The 19,186-nt window shown below is 38.6% G+C and overlaps 1 protein-coding gene across 1 annotated transcript; it reads left to right on the top strand.

Annotated features, from left to right (window-relative positions):
• Positions 1-4,508: 4,508 nt before the first annotated feature.
• On the top strand, positions 4,509-11,144 carry ANKRD60 (ankyrin repeat domain 60). Its single transcript, XM_020981358.2, has 4 exons — positions 4,509-4,800; positions 7,358-7,488; positions 8,212-8,377; positions 10,487-11,144. Exons 1-4 carry the CDS (start codon positions 4,539-4,541, stop codon positions 10,780-10,782), a joined length of 855 nt encoding a protein of 284 aa, XP_020837017.1. The 5' UTR covers positions 4,509-4,538; the 3' UTR covers positions 10,783-11,144.
• The last annotated feature ends 8,042 nt before the right edge of the window (positions 11,145-19,186 follow it).

Here is a 19,186-nt window from a genome sequence, read left to right as displayed (position 1 = left end):
TGGGCAAGTCACTTGACTATGCTTCAGCTTCCTTATCTGCAAAAATGAATTAGAGAAGGAAATGGCAAACCACTCCAATATCTTTGCCAAGAAAACCCAAAAATGGGTTCCAAAGAGTCAGATATGATTGAAATGACTGAACAAAAAAAATTGTCAGGATTTTTTTTTCTTTAAAATAAATTAAAATTTGTTTTGATGCAATTTAAGATTGTTGGATTTTGAGCTGATAAGGGCTTTGGATTCCTTATGTGTACAATACAAGGACTGGACTGGATGATCTCTAAACAGAGACCAAGAGATGAAGGGATCTGTTCATGTTCAGACACAATATTTTGCATCCAGATCATCTGATAGTAAAAGCAGTTCTCTTCTCTCTCTGTGAGTTACCCCTACCTTTGAATGCAGCCTGTGACACTAATTCATTATGTGACCATTGACCATGGATAAGTCACTGCATCACTGGATTGTTGTCAGTAAAAAAATTTACAAACCTTAAGGATTACATACACACACACATGTATACATATACATACACATATATATGTATATGTATGCAGGTATATGTCCTTGTTTATAATAAACTTTGTTCCTCAGTTTCCCCATCTGGGATCTAGGGATGATAGTACCTGCCATACATACCTCACAGACTTGTTTCAAGGACTGAATAATAGTATATGTGAAGTCTTTTATAAAATCTTAAAATTCCATGGAAATGTCAGTTATTATTATGGTTATTAATAATGATGATGATGTTGAATCTCTCATCCACATGACAACCTTCAAGTACTAGACTTTGATAAAAATCTAAGCCAAGTTGAAGTAAGAAGGGTTAATTAATCACATTCCCCAAATAGGATTACCCAATACCAGAACTTAAAAAAAAAAAGCTAATACTTTGATAGCTGTTGATAGTTCTTCAAAGATGCATACATCCCTATTATTCATTCCTTCTCGTTCTGCGTAATTCTTGTCTGTATGCTACCATAAAGTCTTCCACAGAGGATTTACCCAACTAATGTCTTGGCAGCCTTTATCTAGATTTTTTTTTTAACGTTCTATGGGTGGTGATGCAGCACCTGGTCCATTTGTTCACCTTTTATTCCCACTCTGTCCAGCTGTTAAGCCTCATTCTTGTTATATGACCAACTCGCCAATGGTTGAATTTATAGTAAGAAAATCTCTCTCTCTCTCTCTCTCTCTCTCTCTCTCTCTCTCTCTCGACAATGACATGTAAATATATTTATATATTTGTATGTACAGAATTACATGTAAATATATATTTATACATCATTGTTTATAAATATACAATTAGATTAATTATATTTATATACAAATATAAAAGTATATATTGAATATAAAATTTTATATGAACATAAAATTCAATTCCTGCAGAAGTATGTCTGCTCATTAGTAATATTGGACAAGGACCTCACATTTAGTGTACCAACAGTAACATAGTTAAATTGTTTGTTGATGATATAAAATCAATTTAATTCTTAGCATTTGTGGCCCCCTTTTCCCACAACTCTATCACCATTGCTGTAGAATTATGAATGCACAGGCTTTTTTGAACCATTTCATTTTTTTTTTTCATGGATTGTCATGGACCAAAGAATTCATTCTCTCTCCTACTTCTCTCTCTCTCTCTCCATATGTGTGTGTGTGTGTGTGTGTGTGTACATATACACACATATGTATATACATATATATTGAGAGAGGAGATGCCATGACAATCCACGAGTGTCTATCTATCTTACATATACACATGTATATTCAAAAATATATACCTATACATACATATATGCATATATGTTCAAATCCAGCCTCAGACGCTTACTAGCTGTGTAACTCTGGGCAAGTCTCAACTCTGTCTGCTTCAGCTTCCTTATCTGTAAAATAAGCTAGAGAAGGAAAGGCAAACCATTCCAGCATCTTTGCCAAGAAAACCCCAAATGGGGTCATGAAAGAATCAGGCCCAATTGAGATAAGTGAACAAGATGTTTGTTTATTTTTTTGCAATTGAGCTTAAGCGACTTGTCCAGGGTCACACAGTTAGTAAGTGTCAAGTGTTTGGTCTGAGGTCACATTTGAACTCAGATCCTCCTGACTCCAGGGCTGGTGCTCTATCCACTATGCCACCTAGCTGCCCCTATATATTTCGAGAGAGAGAGAGAGAGAGAGAGAGAGAGAGAGAGAGAGAGAGAGAGAGAGAGAGAGAGAGAGAGATATAAAATAGCACTAAGACTTTTGAGACAACTTGTACATCAATACTGACCTCAGTGTATATGTCTCTCTCTTATACACACACATATGTATATATATACAAACACATGAACATGACATATATGTATATATGACATATATAGTCTGTCAGTTGTATAATGTTTATATCTACGTATACCTGTTTATACATATGTAAATGAATGTGTTATTGTTAATAATGGTGTTTATATTTATATATGTGTGTATGCGTAAGAAACTGAGAGACACCTATATAGTCAGAAGATCAATATTGATATACAGGGTGTCTCAAAAGTTTAGTGCAACTTTATGCTTAAAATGGGACAAAGACTTTTTGGACACTCAGTATAATTCATGTCCTCCAGAAGTATGTCAACATTTATTAGACTATCAAGTGCCATAGTCAATGGTGACTGATGATATAACATTTATTTGAATCTCAGCACCAAGGCATAACTGGTTGGTTGGTTGCTGCCCTTCGTTCTCGAAGAGGCCAAAAAGGACATCACTATGTTAGAGTCAAGTCACAGTGTGCCCAACTGTGGCTGCTCAGACCAATACAAGCTTGGAATGTTCTACCACAGGTCGGGCACAAAGAGTCCATGTGAATTTCTGGGGTGGATTCTCTAAATTTTCGTATCTCCTTTCTTTTGAGTTACTTCAATTCTGTTTTGCTCATACGGCACTTCACTTTCTTTGAGAAAAGCATGCCACGCTGGGTGGTCCTATGCCAGTGTCTCATATGTCACACCAACAATTCCAAAGTTCTTAAGAGAAACCTTGAGAGTGTCCTCGTATTGCTTCTTTTGATCACCATATGAGCACTTGCCTTGTGTAAGTTCTCTATAAAAGTCTTTTAGGCAAGCATACATTTGGCTTTCAAACAATGTGGCCAGCCCATTGGAGTTTTGGTTGACCAGCAAGACAGTTCATTGGTCTCCAAGACAGCATTTAATTCCATCAAAACTAAAGTACAAGGGAAGCTTAGGGAGATGAAGGACACTTGTCTTAGTAAGATGGCAGATGAAATGCAGTCTTACACTGCTAGTAACAATCCAAAGAGCTTTTATGATGCCCTGACCGTTATTTATGGGCCAAAGGCATTTGGTGCATTTCAACTACTCAGTGCTGATGGAGCCACATTGATTAGTGATAAGGACATGATCTTGGAAGAATGATCTGAACACTTCCATGATGTTCTCAACAGACCATTATCAACCAATACTGAAGCCATTGACTGTTTACCTCAGGTTGAAGTCAGTCCCTCTCTAGCCTAACTTCCAATTGAAGAAGGGTTTTCCAATGGCATTAGGTCCTCTCCTGGCAAAGCACCTGGTGCTGATTCTATTCCAGCTGAGATTTATAAGTGTGTGTGTGGGTCCATTGTTTATACCAAAGCTGACTGAAATTTTCCCTCTTATGTGGAAAGAGGAGGTTATCCTCCAGGAGTTCATGGAGGCTTTTATTGTCCATCTCTACAGAGGTTAAGGAAATACACTGTCTTGTGACAACTGGGGGGGGGGTGTCCTCTCTTATTAGTCATTTAGACCTTGTAAAGGAGGATCAGCAATTGGTGCCAACCCAAGGTGCCAGTTATCTGGGTGACCTTGGGCAAGTTCGGTCTGGGCCTCAGCTTCCCTGACTTTTGGGTCACTTACATCACTACTGATCTTCTCACTATATACCTATACAAACTTGGAATGAGTGCTTGTGACCCAAGGACCCCCTAAGTGGGCACAGGTTTATTCTAGCCAGCAGGTGATTTCATTTTGGCCACAGAAACTCAAAAAAACTAGGTATGGAGCAAGCATTCACCCTTGATTAAATCAATTCTACAAACATTTAAGTGTTGGGAATATGAAGACAGAAAGGTCCATTCCTGCCCTGGAGGGGCTTACATGGGGGGAGGGCGGGGGATTCTTCGGGATTATTTGAAGAATGTGATGCAGCGGATGGCCCACGAGATGCATTCCTTTTAGCTCCACGATCCCGCGTGCTTCCCAAGCTCGGAGCGGCCCCGCTGCGCCCCTCTCTCCACCCCCCGCCCCCGCAGGCTCGTGCTCTAGTTGTCTCCTCATAAGGCCCCAAAAGGGAGCGGGCTCCCGTTGCTCATGGCAACGCGGGCGGTGCCTGCACTATTTGGCCCTGCGCTGGCGCGGTGAGCCCCAGTGTAGGCTGGGGCTGAGGCCCAGGCTCGGGGTGGGATTGGGAGGGGTCAGGGTGGGGGGGTCGGGGGTCATGGTCGGTTGGGGGTGGGGCCGCGGCAGCTGCGGCTGCGGCTGCGCTAGAGCTTTGGGATGCTGGCTCAGGGGCCGCTGCGCGGGGCGCTGCAGTTCTCTCCAGCGCCCCCACGAGGCCTTGGGCTGCAGCGCCCTTCCCAGAGCCGTTCGCCCAATCCCAGCAAGTCGTTCTCTTTGCGAGTACGGCTGGAGGAGACCGGAGAGATTTACCGGCTGTCCAGCTGCCACGGCGACACCACCGTGCGGGAGCTGAAGGAAGAGCTGGATTTGATGGCCGGGATTCCTTTCCACTTCCAGTGCATCTTGTACCTGGACCAAGGTGGAGCCTCGCGTGCAACCTGCTCAGGACCTGATCCTTCTGGGCGTCCGCCCGGCATTTCCCCTGCGAGCATCCCCAACTGGCCTCCTCTGCTTAGGACCAGCACCCCAAAGCCCACACCTCCTGACCGAAACCAGGACCTGCAGCCCCCAATCTCGATGACCCCCACATCGCACCATCACTCTTCCTAGCCCTCAGGATCTCATCCCTGCTCTCATCCTATTTGTAGCCTAGACCCCAGATCCTGCTTTGGGGGTTCAAGACCTCAAATACCTAATCACATCTCACAATCCTGTCCAAGTGCAGGATCCCAAATCACGTGATGGCTTCCTTCACCCTTAAGTGTCTCAGATAAATTTGGGGACTATGATTTTCTCCTTTCACTATTGCCAGAATTCTAGGAATCTGAGTACATGATCCATCTTCTCCCCACTCGCATTGAAACAAGAGGCTTCCTGGAAGCATGGAAGTTTAAAAAAAAAAGTCTTTTGGCTCTAAACTGGGCCAGGGGGATGTGAAGAGCTGATTTTTGCAGAGATGAGAACATAATGGAGAGAAAAATGGGTGAATAGTAAAGTAGTCTTGTGAAATGTTTCTCTTCATTTTTAATCTTTTTTATTTTTGATGATTACTTTTTTTCTTTTTTAGACATTGAAATATGTTGAAAAGTTTTTAAGATGCCCTAAAGGAGAAATTTTAGTTTTATATTTTAAAATTGGTAGAATCTATTTTGTTTTAAAAATGTTTTATTCTGTTACTAATATGTTCTTCTAAGGTGGAATTCTGAACCTCGTCTTGATGTGGAAGTGATCCTAGGAGCTTTGGTAGAAGCCCTGACGGGTCCTACCTAGCTGGAAAAGATGCTAGCACTGCACCAGTTTTGAATGCATACTTGTAATCTAAGCATTGACATGTTTATAAAACTCAAAAACTATGGCAGGGAGGAAACATTCACACTTGATTAAATTAACTCAGCAAATATTTAAGTGTTGGAGACACAGGGACAAAAAAAAGAATATTTCCTGCCCTCCAGAAGCTTGGGTAGGGAAAGAAATGCCCTTGGATGCTTTGAAGGATGTTGATAATGTCAATATGGAGGCAAAATGGCCTATTGATAAACAAGTGCGGAACTTGAAGTCAGAAGGCCTAGGTTTGAATTTAGGCTCTGCCACTTACTAATTGTAACTCTGTGATTATGGGCAAGCCACTTAACCTCTCTAATTCTCAGTCTCCTGAGCTGTAAAAGAAAATATGGGGGTAGTGTTTGTACAACTTATCTCACAGGGTTGTGTGAAAAATGCTTTTTAAACTTTAAAGTGCTATATAAAAAGCTTTTGAGACTAAACACGTTAAACATAGTCAAATATCAAAATATTTTAAAGATTCTTTAAAAAATACCGATAATTGTTATTTGTACCTTTTTTTCCCTTAGAAGAACATCAAGCCATCTTAGTATATTTTTTTAGAGTTCTTGTGAAGGGATAGGGTCTTCATTCAGTTTCATGATTATCCTTTTTTTTTTTTAAGGCAATTAGGGTTAAGTGACTTGCCCAGGGTCACACAGCTAGTGTCAAATGTGTGGTCTGAGGCTGGATTTGAACTCAGGTCCTCCTGACTTCAGGGCTGGTGCTCTATCCACTTCGTCACCTAGCTGCCCCATGATTATCCTTTGACACTATAAACAGGACCCTAATTAATGAGTCTGCTCCAAGTTTCTGGCAACTTATACTGTAGATATAGTTTTTATTTGTACAGTATTGCCCTGAACCTCATTCTTCTCATTTGGAATTTATGATTAATTGCATTTGTATTGGATTGATGTTTACTTTTGTGCTACTTACGAAAAAAAGCAGTTTAATACTAAAAAGAACACAGGGACATAGAGAACATTTAATGAAAGTTACATTATATACTTGAAAGCAACACTCCTCAAGTTATTGGTTCATAGAAGCCTTCCCCAAATGCTGCTATATAACATATAAATGCTGTTCTAACATCTACATATATGATCTAATGTCCATTGCATATTCAAACTCTGGTAAATGCCAGCATTAGTCACTTACATGTTGCTATATTTGGGTTGGACCTTGTGAGCATTTCATTAACATGCTAACATTTTTGAAAAATATGACATTGTTATCCCATTAGCAGCTAATAACATGAATCATAGTTTATGCTTATATTGTGTGTAATATAATATATAATAGTACAATACTATAAGCAAATTTTATTCTAACACATACCTTTAAATCTACTTTCAAAGGAGTCAATTCATATAATGATTTTACTGACCTCTGCATCTTTCCATAGTATAGTTGAAATTTTTTATTTTAAAATTGTCATTGTTATCTTTTGTTATTGATATATATGAACCAAATTACATTTTAAAAGGCTGGTAAGTACAATAAAGCTGATTTGTACAAATTCATCAAGTGAGATTTGTTTATAAAATTCAGAACAATTTTTTAATATCAAATGTCAGAGAACCTCTTTAGCTGTCCAGTGTAATAATTTGTGTGTAATACTTTATTCTTTTGTGGGGGGAATTTCCTTGTAGGAATTTTGATGGACGAGTCCACATTAGGGTTCCATGATGTTGTTCCTGGTGGAATTCTTTCAATGTGTATTTGGCATCAGGATGGATGGCAAGAACTTGTTTTGGCTGCAATGGAAGGGGACACTAGTAAGGTGTTTTCATGTTTCTTTAAATGAATGTTATTCTTTATGAAGCAAAGTCAAATTCTAGAGAAGTATATTCTTAAGCTTTTTTCCTTAAATTTTTACACAAAAATTAAGTACAGAAGAATAAGTCTTCCTGTTTATTAGGTATTATATAATATTTCTGTTCAATGTCTTGATTTGACCTGACCATCCAAAGAGTTTTCTTCACTGTTTCTCAAAACAGATCAGTATTTCCTGAACATTTACATAGCATTATACAAATTGAGGCAGCTAGGTGGTACAATGGATAGAGCACTGGGCCTGGGATCAGGAAAACTTGAGTTAAAATCCAAGCCTCAGATACTAACCGTGTGACCTTGGGCAAGTAATTTAACATCTGTTTGCCTAACTTTCCTCAATGATAAAATGAGGATGATAACAACACCTACCTCCTAGAGTTGTTTTAAGGATCAAATGAGATAATATTTGTAAAGCACTTAGCACATAGTAGATGCTAGGTAATGCTAGCTATTATTATTATTTTTAGTGCCACCTATCCTTTTTAGAATATTTTCCAAGCTTTCGTTTAGGGCATTATACTTATTTATCTCCACCATGAGCCTTCTTTTCTAGAAACTGCTGGATAGATGATTGAACACCTCTCCTAATTAAGTATATCTAAACTGATTAAGTATTCTTAGGTTTTTGCATATTTTGTTTATTTCATGGTAATTCCATTTTTCTCCCCAGCTATCTTGTCTAGGTGTTACTGAAGATTCTCTCTACAGAACTCCACATTCTACACTTTTAAGAGCAGAGAAATATAAGGAATGGATAGCTGACAGAGCTTTTGTGGCTTTGTACATTGCAACACATAGAGGCCATACTGAAGCTGTACGTTTTCTCCTAGAAAATGGTAATATTAATACCTCACAGCTTATAATTTACCTTGTTTAATTCATATTGCATGCATCAGACTTTCGAGTAGGGGGAATAAGCATTAAGTGCCTACTAAGTGCCAGGCACTTTGCTAAGCACTTTTCAGATATTATCTCATTTCATCCTCATAACGACCCTCTGAGGGAGATGTTATGATCTCCATCTTACACTTGAGACAGAAAGAATAAAATACGAACATTTTGGTTATTCTACTTTATATCCTGTTGTTGTTCAGTCATGTCCTACTCTTTGTAAAACCATGGAGCAAAGCACGCCAATACTGTCTGTAAGGTTTTCTTAGTAAAGATGCTGGAATGGTCTGCCATTTCCTTCTTCAGTAGATTAAAACAAACAGAGGTTAAGTGACTTGCTCAGGGCCACACAGCTAGTAAGAGTTTGAGGCAGAATTTGAAGAACTCAGGTCTTCCTGACTCTAGGATCGATGTTCTATTCACTGAGCTATCTAGCTGCCTCCACCTTATAGCCCATCTTTCCACTAAAACTCTCTCAACTGGACTCCCTTAAAATTTTTTTTAAATTTTTTATTTTATTTTTATTTTATTTATATATTTTTATTTAAATTTCATAATTTTTATTTTTATTTTCTTTTTAAATTTTAAGTTTATCTTCTTTATATATTTATAAATATTAAATATTTATTTTATTATATTTATTATTTATTAAATTCAAATCCTCAAATTTATTTATTTTAAAATATTTATTTTTAAATTCTTGTTTTTATTAAAAATTAAAATTTTTATTATTTTAACACTAATTATTTTTCTGGCCTTCCTGTTTACCCTTCACTTTGCAAGTTGCAGAGTAGCTTTTGAGAGTTGGGGGGTTCCCAGGTAAGGATCCCAGCACTGATTTCAGCTCTGGCTTAGAAACTGACTAGCTTGGGTAGAAGTGTATCTGATTCAGTACCTTCAGCTCAGCCCAACTGCAACTTTACCTTCTCAGAACATTTTAATGTTTTAACCTGGGACTTGTTTTGTTTTTGTATTCTTAGCACCTAGCACAGTGCCTGGCACATAGTAGGTACTTAATATGTGTTCACAGATTGAAATAAATTCCCTAGCACCTAGCACAGTGCCCTGTGTACACATTATGTGCTTAGTGGATGAATTTGGAGCTCACAATTTAGCTTTACAATAAAACCTATAACCTTACATATCATCTTATATTATAGTTATTTGTATTAGAGGTGAAAACCAAATACAATATCAATATAGATAGATGATGGAGGCTCAATGGTTGCTGTCTGACAATGTGAAGCAATCTGTAAGCCTTCCAGAAGTGGTGGAGTAGAATTGAAGACACAATAAAGCAGAGTCCATTCTCCCAAGACCATTTGTTATGTAATGGTCTTGAGTTTTTGTTGTTGAGTCATTTTTCAGTCATTTATGACTCTTTGTGACCCCATTTGGGGGTTTTCTTGGCAAAAAATACTGGAGTGGTTTGCCATTTCCTTCTCCAGTGGATTAAGGCAAACAGAGGTTAAGTGACTTGCCCAGGGTCATACAACTAGTAAGTATCTGAGACTGGATTTGGACTCAGGCTTTCCTGGCTCTATGCCCAACACTATCTACTGAGCCACCCAACTAGCTGCCTCCTTGTTACTTATTAAACCCCTATTGTGTTTCCATCCCATTTAAGGTGAGACTCCAAAGCAGCGGGTCTATGACTTCTATGATTTGGCCCCTGCCTGCAAGGAATTCACCATTTTATTAAGAAATATGTTCATTAGGGGCAGCTAAGTGGTGCAGTGGCTAGAGCACTGGTCCTGGAGTCAGGATACCTGAGTTCAAATCTGGCCTCAGAGATGTAACACTTACTAGTAGTGTGACTCCGGGCAAGTCACTTAACCCCAATTGACTCACCAAAAAAAGAAAAAAAAGAAAGAAATATGTTCATTAGTGTTAAGGTTTTGCTATCTTAAAAGATGATGTTTTAAAAGAATTTGAGTACTATTCTGTTTTTCCAGTTGTTCCAGAATGTGTTACTGAATGTGCTATTTTGCATTCTGGGTAAAAAACAAACAAACAAAACAAAACTCCACAGTATGGCCTATTTACTTTTGCAGGTGCTAATTGTTTGGCCAAAACACCAGTGGGCAGAACCGCTCTTCATGTTGCTGCAGCCATGGGACACGTCAGCTGTATAAATCTACTTCTTGATTATGATGCAGTTCTCAGTGAGAAGGACTTAAAGGGAGAAACGCCAATTGAAATAGCACGCCGCCTGAAGCGTAAGCAGAGCATCCAGGCATTCTGCATGTATCAGATGAAGCTGAGAGCAGCAAAACTTGGATCTTCCCAATCAAATCCTCATCGGTCAGCTTCACTGCTCTTCTCGAAAGGGCAACATATAAAATCTTGAGTCTCACTCTAAAGGTTTTGAATGTCAGTGTTTACTTCAGGAAATTTTAAAAGTTCAATCCAAAGTGGTCCCAATGAAAAAGTGGAAGCACCATCAAAGACAAGTAGCATTAAAGCAGATAGAACCTCAGAGGCCACCTGCCTCCTCCCACTCCCTCATTTTATAGATGAGGAAATTGAGACTGAAAAAAAGTTGAGACTTGCCTAATGTGACCCAGATATTTAGAGGCAACATAATGCAAAGAACATCACAGATGCAGTCACAGATCTTGTTTTGAACCTCAGCCTTTACACTACTAGATAATTTGACCATGGACAAGTCACTTAAACTTTCTGGCCCCCAGTTTCCTCCAAATGGTAATAAAACCCACACTATCTACTTTGCAAGGTTGTTGGGAAAAAAGCCAGGACCGGAGCTCAGCTTTCCTGACCTCCTCGTTCAGGGTTTTACCCACTGTGACACTGCTCCTTTGATTTGGTTCAAATACCAAATTAAGGATAATTTGGCTATGCATGAGAATATCAGAAGCATGTTGATTGTAGATCATCTTGTGTTTTGTTAGCCATAGACTTTCAGAGTTGGAAGAGGAATCAGGCATTATGTAGTCCAAACTCTCAGGCATATAATCAGTGCGCACATGCTCTCTATACCACATGTACATGCTGTCATGGCCTCATACAATCATGGGTGTTGGATTCCTAGTGTGGTGATCTAAATATTTTTTGAAGCTGTTTCTATGGTGGAGGGGTGTAATAAACAATTACATTATTCCCCTATAAGGCATCATTCAGTGAATGGAAGCAGTAGTAATAATTTTGTAAAATAACATTATTATTGCTATAACTGCTCCAAGGGTGTCTATTATCATGAGTCTGTTTCTGGTATAACATCACAGCCAGCAGACATCCTGCTGCTTACTAACAACTAATAAATTTACTTTTTCTGCATGGGTTTTTGTGACTGATAAAGATTGGACCATCTAGTGGAAACACATACATATTTCTGTGACAGGTGCACTCTCCCCAAATATGGAGTCATAGGCTAGGGACCAGACCTGTGATTCCATTGATTTGGAGGGCTCCAATATGAGGAAACTCCACCAACCAATTCAGGTTGATGCCTAGACTCCTGAGAGCTTAAGTGACATGTTCAGGGTCATATAGCCAGTAGGTGTCAGAGGAAAGATTTAACCAAAGCTGGCCTGACTCTGAGGCCCTGCCCCTACAGGGTTATTGCAAAATTAAAATCAAACCCTTTCTTTCTAGAACAGGTCTAAGGACCTGTCATATTTTGGCAGAATGTCAGTAGGTAATTCAGGTATGTCCTTGTGACAAAATGTCTTCCAGGATACCTAACAGTGTATTGAGCATACACACAAACTCTTTGTTATGTAAACGGTAGCCCATAAAACATATGATTGCCGGTTTTGCTGATGTCAGGGGATCCAGGTATTTTATCTCCTCCAAAAGCTGGCTTTCTGGGAATAAAGACTTTCCCTTCACTCCTCTCTCTTCCAGAAGAACATGCCCACTCAGCCACTTAAAGTAGACAAATCCTTTCATTGCATTGCAAGAGAACCTTGGGGTATAAACTATATGAATTAGGTATGGTGCAGTTACAAGTGCCTTACTCAATTCAGCTTGACCCCGATTTATACATAGATTGATTGCTACCCTTATCCATATGCCTTTTCAAATCTGCTCTTGGTTCCTGACTAACCAAGAGAGCTGAGAGAAATAACCTTGTGGTCGAAAGTAAGATCCTGTCTGTCTTGGCCCCAGGTACAGCAATGAACCTTGTATTATGGAGAAGAAGGGGTGCTAGCACCCCTGGAAGACGCTCAAAATAAAAGTGGCAGAGCCTCGAGTCCCTGGTGCTCCTCTATGTCGTAATGCCTGGAACCGTAGATGTATATCTTGAAGTAAGTGGAGTTGTCATTTGCATATCTTCCTCCAGAAATGGCCTTCTGTCTCCACCCTTCCTCCTTTCCTCCACGATTGCTCATACAAAGTCACCCTCCATTTGCAGGAGGCTTGACATAAATAATCAACCTCATTTATGCACATTTCCAACTTTCTCTCTCTTCTCTCTTGTCCTGTCCTGTAGCTTAATATTCTCAAAGCCTAAAGTAGAAAACTAGTTAACCTTAAAAGAAATTAGCCTCTGCTTAATGAAAGGTGACTGTTTCCTAGGATTTCAGATAGAAAGAGCCTTAAAATCTAGTCCAAACTCCTTGTTTTATAGATGAGGTCCTAAGGTGCTAAGTGACTTGCTTAAGATCAATTAAGTAGAAGCACTAGGATTCAATTCCAAGGTTTAGGGCTCCAAATCCAATATTTTCCCGTTAAGCTATATTGCCTCTATATTCCCAGCAAGACAAAATTAGAATTTTTCCAGGAAACTAAGGTAAAGGGTACAAATGATTATAAATAAAAGAGTTAACAGAGTCCTAATATCAGAGCCCAACTTTAATGTGTAGACAAAGATGGCCTTAGCTGGAAAACTATGTACTACCCATTTTTTCCTCTCCTCCTCTCAACCACTACTAAAGAATGGTACTCAAACTAGATAGATTTTGGTTGGCACCATTGCCAGGTCCAGGGGAATCTTTAGTTCTTTTTCCAGAAAAACAAAACCAAACCAAACCAAAACATTTTGGTTATCCTATTTTCTACTCCGTTTCCAGGTCTTATTGATCTTTGGACATGGGTCCCCTGATCATCTCATTTGGTTGGAGGTTGCAAATATGCTTCTGCTCTATGGGTCACCCTGACCTCTCTAGGTCCTTCCTGATCCTTAATATGCCCCTCAAATATTCTTTTCCTTAGCATTAGGCCGTTTTACACTGAGCTAACCATCAGCGTCTTCACGGTCCTGGAGGATTCTAGGACTCCAGGCCTTGGAAGTCCTATATTTGTCCCTGGTTTTCTCTGACCTGTTCAATTTGTCTCAATAATACTCACTCAGCAGTTAAGGCTTGCTCTACTCTTCCATTAATTTTGATTTTTTCATTTGTTCTAAGCTTACAGGATTATAGAAGTGAATCGAACTCAAAGATAATCTAGTCCAACCTCCTTTTAAAGATAATGAAACTAAGGCCCAGAGATGTAAAATGACTTTACTAAAGTCACATAACTAGTTAGTGTTTGTACAAGACTCATCACACCATCTTGCGACTATGCTACTCTATGGTTGTACTCTACAGTACAAACATTTTGTACACTTTCAATGGTAAGCTGAATTGAACTTCAATGTACTTCCAAGGCCTAAAAAGCAGAATGAACTTCTAGAAAGTATAGAAATAAGGTCTGTTTGAACTCTTGCTTTCTCTTTCATTTAAAAAATGATTCCCCCCCCCGGCCCCGAAAACATGATGGCGTGTTTGTGGACATGCAAAAATTGCTTTAGAAACTTTTTTTTTAAGAGGCAGCTAGATGGCACAGTGGATAGAGCACCAGCCCTGGATTCAGGAAGACCTCGGTTCAAATGTGACCTCAGACACTTGACACTTGTTAGCTATGTGACAATGGGTAAGTCACTTTACCCTATTGCCTCGAAAAAAAGAAACAAACAACTTTTTTTTTCTCTCTCTTAGATTTGGAAATATTTTTGACTGAAGAAGAAAATTCGATTAATTTGCTGGAGAATGGACAGCATTACAATGCATTGTGGAATCTGCAGTCAGTTATTGAAGCTTCCACCAGAGGGCACTGTGGGATCAGTCAATATTCAGATAAACTACGGTTTTTATAAGTGCATTTTAAAATGCTATAAGTATGTTTATGTAACATCTTAAACTTCAGAAGGTCTTCATAAATTAAAGGACTTATTCTTAGAGGGAATATGCTTTCAGTGGTTTCACTAATAATAATAATCAAAGCTTATGTTTTAAAAATGCTTTAAAGTTTATAAAACACTTTCCTTATAACCACTGAGGTAGATAATGTAATATTGCTGTCTTCATTTTATAGATGAGGAAACTGAGGGTAAGAGAAGCTAAGTGAGGTGCCAAGGGCACCCATTTGGTGAGTTTGTAATATTACTGATATTTTATTACAAGACTGAGGATCACTTTTCCTCTTTACACTTAAAGAATGGTGACTTTTTTGGTTCAAGTTTTAATGTTGTAATATAAGTATTTTTTTATAAAAGGATGACTATGTTGAGTGAGCATATAGTATTAATATAAAAATTCATGTTTTAAGTATAACATGGATGAATATATAAACATATACATTGAAAATAAGACCTTTTATCCATTATTTTTTTGCTGTTAAGGTACACCCGAGAGGCCCCAGATGGCATGGATACTTGCCTGTGTAGCTTTCAAACCCCAAACTTTAGATTTCTAGGCCTTGTGACCTAAAAATGCTTCCCAGTCATTTGGCACCTATGGGATCTCCATTGGAACCTTTTTTCTTCTTCTTTCCACATCATCTATTAGATTTAGTTAACTCAATTGTTTATAACTCAATGCTTATGAGATTAACCAACTGGATCACTGCACAAGCCAGTTAGCTTTAATCTTCTTCCCACCTACATTTCTAGACATGTCAGCCTTCTTGCAAATGTGGTCACTTGAAAATATGTGACAGTGTGGAGAGATTAGTGCAACCCATTCCACTACTAAAAACCAACATAATTTAGGTGCTTTACTGAGAATGAGTCACTAGCACCAGAAACATATTTGGATATTAAAAAAGGTGTCTAATTATGAATATTTTCTCTGGTTTACTGTAACACACATCAATTCTTATTCTGTCTGAAATACTAGATTATTTGCTGCAAAAACAGCAGAATGAAAACTCTATTCTGTTGAGGGTTTTTTCTGTCTTTCCAGAAGACAGAATAATTCTGCCAAAGACTCTTCTTTTTGCTGGATTGATTTCTTTTTCCATTTTCTTTTCCATTTATTCAGTTAAAATATTGTAAGATCTTTAAGAAAAATGGATATTGCTGGAATAGTTACATGTCAATAGTTACATGACACTTTAAAGGCTTTTTCCTATAGAAGCATATGTGACATAAAAAATATATATTTATAGAACATATCCATACATAGAATATATACATTTGTACATATATATGATCACACACATGTAAGTACACATACACATATGCATAAGTATATCTTGGTTATAGTGAAAAAAAGGAAATCTATCTGACACCAGAGATATGTTTTCTGTTTTTTAAATATGGAAAAAGATGAGGCTGGGGGGAGAAATGTGAGATCGATTTCTTTTAAAAGGGGATAAAATCTTTCTTCTTCCTTTAGCTGTCAATATATTTCATAAACTTTCTCATGATCAATTTAAAAATAATTCTTATAAAAATTATGCGTAAAATCAATGACTCAACATTTATCAAGAACCTGTTGCTATTCATTTGTGTCCAATTCCTTGTGACCCCATTTGGGGTTTTCTTAGCAAAGATACTGGAGTGGTTTGCCATTTCCTTCTCCAGCTCATTTTTCAGATGAGGAAACTGAGGAAGCTATGTGACTTTTTCATTTGTTCTAAGCTTACGTAGGATTATAGAGGTGAATAGACCTCAAAGATAATCTTTGCCCAGGGTCATATAGCTGGTAAGTTTCTGAGGCTGGATTTGAACTCAGGTCTTCCTTATTCCAGGCCCAGAACTCTATCCACTAGACCATCTAGCTGCCTTGATGTTATCAAGAACTATATGTCATTCGCCATGCTAATTCAAATGAAAAATGAATTCAAATGCAAAAGTGAGACAATTCCTGTCCTCAAGGAACTAATTATCTGTGCAAAGGTGTGGAGGAAGGATATGGATTATCGTACCTGGAGCACAGCAGAGGAACCAGTCTGGCTGGAGAGTACATGACAGTGTTGTTGTTTAGTTGTTTCAGTTGCATTTGACTCTTCATGACCCCATCTGGGATTTTCTTAGCAGAGATGTTGGAGTGGTTTGCCATTTCCTTCTCTAGCTTATTTTACAGATAAGGAAATAGGCAAACAGGGTTAAGTGACTTGCCCAGGATCACACATAGGAAGTGTCTGAAGCAGGTTTTGAACTCAAAAAGGTGAGTCTTCCTGATTCCAGGCCCAGCACTCTATGCATTATGGCGCCACCTAGCTGCTCTTGAGAGTGAGCATGTGTAATTACCTTAGAAAAATAGGCTAGAGATAGAGTGTAAAAGACTTTAAGTGCCAAGCAAGAGCTTGTATATTAATCTAAAGGCAATAGGGAGTTGCTGAAGCTTCTCAAGCCAAGCAATGACACGGTAAGACCTGTGCTTTAGCAGCACTGATTGGCAGCTGGAGGATGAATTGGAAAAGAGAGAGCCTAGGTGAAGGGGTCCCAATGAGGAGGGTGTGCCATAGTCCAGGTGAAAGGTAGTGAAAGCCTCAACTAGGGTATCTGTGCTGTGAGTAATAAAAAAGAGGAAAGGTGCAAGAAATGCTGAGGCGGCAGAACTAACAGCAGCTTGATAACTGACTATGGGAGGTCAATGAGATCGAATGGTAGTGATGACTTTTAGGTTGCAAATTTGGGAACCTGGAAGAATAGTTATACCTCTGACATCAATAGAGAAGTTAGGAGGAGGGATGGGTTTAGAGGGAAAGTCAATTAGCTCTGACGGATGAGTTTGAAATGCCTATGGGACATCCAAATATATAAATATCAAACAGGGTTTTGGAACTCAGGAGAGGGATTGAAATTGGATCTATAGATTTGGGAGTCATCTGCACGAAGATGATAATTTAATCCATGAGAGCTGATGAGATGAATATAAGAGAAAATATAGTAGTATGCACTTCACAAAACCCGCATTTCACCTTTGAAGAGATGCAGTTACAAATACTATAGAAAATGGGGCCATCACTTCAGACAGGAAGCCAGAGAAGTAACATCAGAAAGAAGGTGATGTTCTCTGGCAGAGTACCTTTCTGAAAACTTTGAGGGTCATACTTGAAGAGCATAAAGATCCTCTGGACTCTACCCATTTCTACTTGCTTATGCACGTTTCTTTCACTTTTGTAGAACTTTTTGCGTGCCTTGCAAGCTTCTCTCTACATTTGCAATAGCAAATGCACTTAAGTGAATAATGATGTACAAGGAACACATCTCAGTGTATAACATCACATCTCAAGAACCTGCGCTGTCATGGGTTAAAGGAAAAAGGAAGTCTTCCTTAGGAGAAAATGCAAGCTACAAAAGTGGTCTCGAGATTTGAACAACAGCAGCAACGGTAAAGCTAGTTAAAGGTGCCTCTTGAAATATAATGAAAATCAAGTGGTCATCTTTCTTCTCTCCTTGTCAGGAAATTTAAAGAGGATAAGATTCTATCGAATTTCTGTCACATGGAAACTAGAGTGACGACCTTATCCTCCTTATTGAGCACCAGACATCAATGACCCACTCACTGACACTGAAGGATAAGTCTTTTGAGCAAAAAGGTTTTTTTTTTCTTTCCCTAAATCCTTGGGTTGAGTATGGAGGGAATCTTCCAGTAATCTGTTTTTGTCCAAATTCAGTTGTAGGGGCCTAGTTCTGATTCTGGCTCTACTATAAGAAGATACAGTTCATATATTGATAGATGTTTTCCAACAAAGTAGTAGGGGAAGTGTGGTGGTGATGGGGAGTGGGAAGAAGTAAGAAGTTCAGCTTGCAGCTTTCAGATCCTTGTGAAAGCTTTCTTTCCAAGTGGAATCCTAAAGTCAATGAGTTCAGCAGCCTAAAGGAAGCAACCACACCTTTGTGAATGGGGTAAGCACACTGAGTACCTAAGAGTAGGATGAAAAACTAAGTTTTGTCCCACCATTACTGCTTGCTCTTACCTAAGATGCATCCCTATACATTTGAGGGGATGCAGGATGGTGCAGCAGTTGAATCTCAAATCACTTCGTGATCATTGGTAGGCGTAAATTAGGTGCCTTTGTGGGTTGAATCCCAGTGAGTATTGATTGAATTTGTTCCTGATAGTAAACTGAATGAATAAATCTATTGTGAATTAAGGTAGGCACAGGGTACGTTGCTTATAAAAAACATTTAAATTTAATGCATTGACCATGAATGGAGAATAATTTCACAACTGCGCAAGTTTGCTGATGACATGAAATAGGGAAAGGGCAGCAACTGCAGAGGAACAGAACAAACATTCAAAATGATTTGGATAGAATGGGATTATGGGCTGATAAGTGACTTATGCAGTTCATTGCAGAGCAGTGTAAGGTAATGAGGTTAGGGACTGCAAGTAATCAGAGTCTATGGCCAAAAAGAGAACCTCACAGAATACAGATAAGATCTTGACATGAAATAGAAGTAATGAACACTTACAGATCTGAGGAATACAGACCTCCAAATGAAAATTTTCCTCTGTAGATAACTTACTAAATCAATCAACAAATCTGAAGGTATCATCGGACACCTGTTA

The sequence above is a fragment of the Phascolarctos cinereus genome, unplaced genomic scaffold, assembly GCF_003287225.1.
Source record: "Phascolarctos cinereus isolate Bilbo 61053 unplaced genomic scaffold, phaCin_HiC Scaffold_2;HRSCAF=192, whole genome shotgun sequence".
Lineage (NCBI taxonomy): Eukaryota > Metazoa > Chordata > Mammalia > Diprotodontia > Phascolarctidae > Phascolarctos > Phascolarctos cinereus.
This window is presented reverse-complemented; position numbering and strand designations above follow the sequence as displayed.

What these genes read in the sequence shown, in the direction of transcription:
- ANKRD60 (XM_020981358.2), top strand. Translation starts at nt 4,539, where the DNA reads ATGCTGGCTCAGGGGCCGCTGCGCGGGGCGCTGCAGTTCTCTCCAGCG. An exon ending in CATCTTGTACCTGGACCAAG is followed by an intron (nt 4,801 to 7,357) that starts GTGGAGCCTCGC and finishes ATTTCCTTGTAG; the next exon opens with GAATTTTGATGGACGAGTCC. An exon ending in ACGTTTTCTCCTAGAAAATG is followed by an intron (nt 8,378 to 10,486) that starts GTAATATTAATA and finishes TTACTTTTGCAG; the next exon opens with GTGCTAATTGTTTGGCCAAA.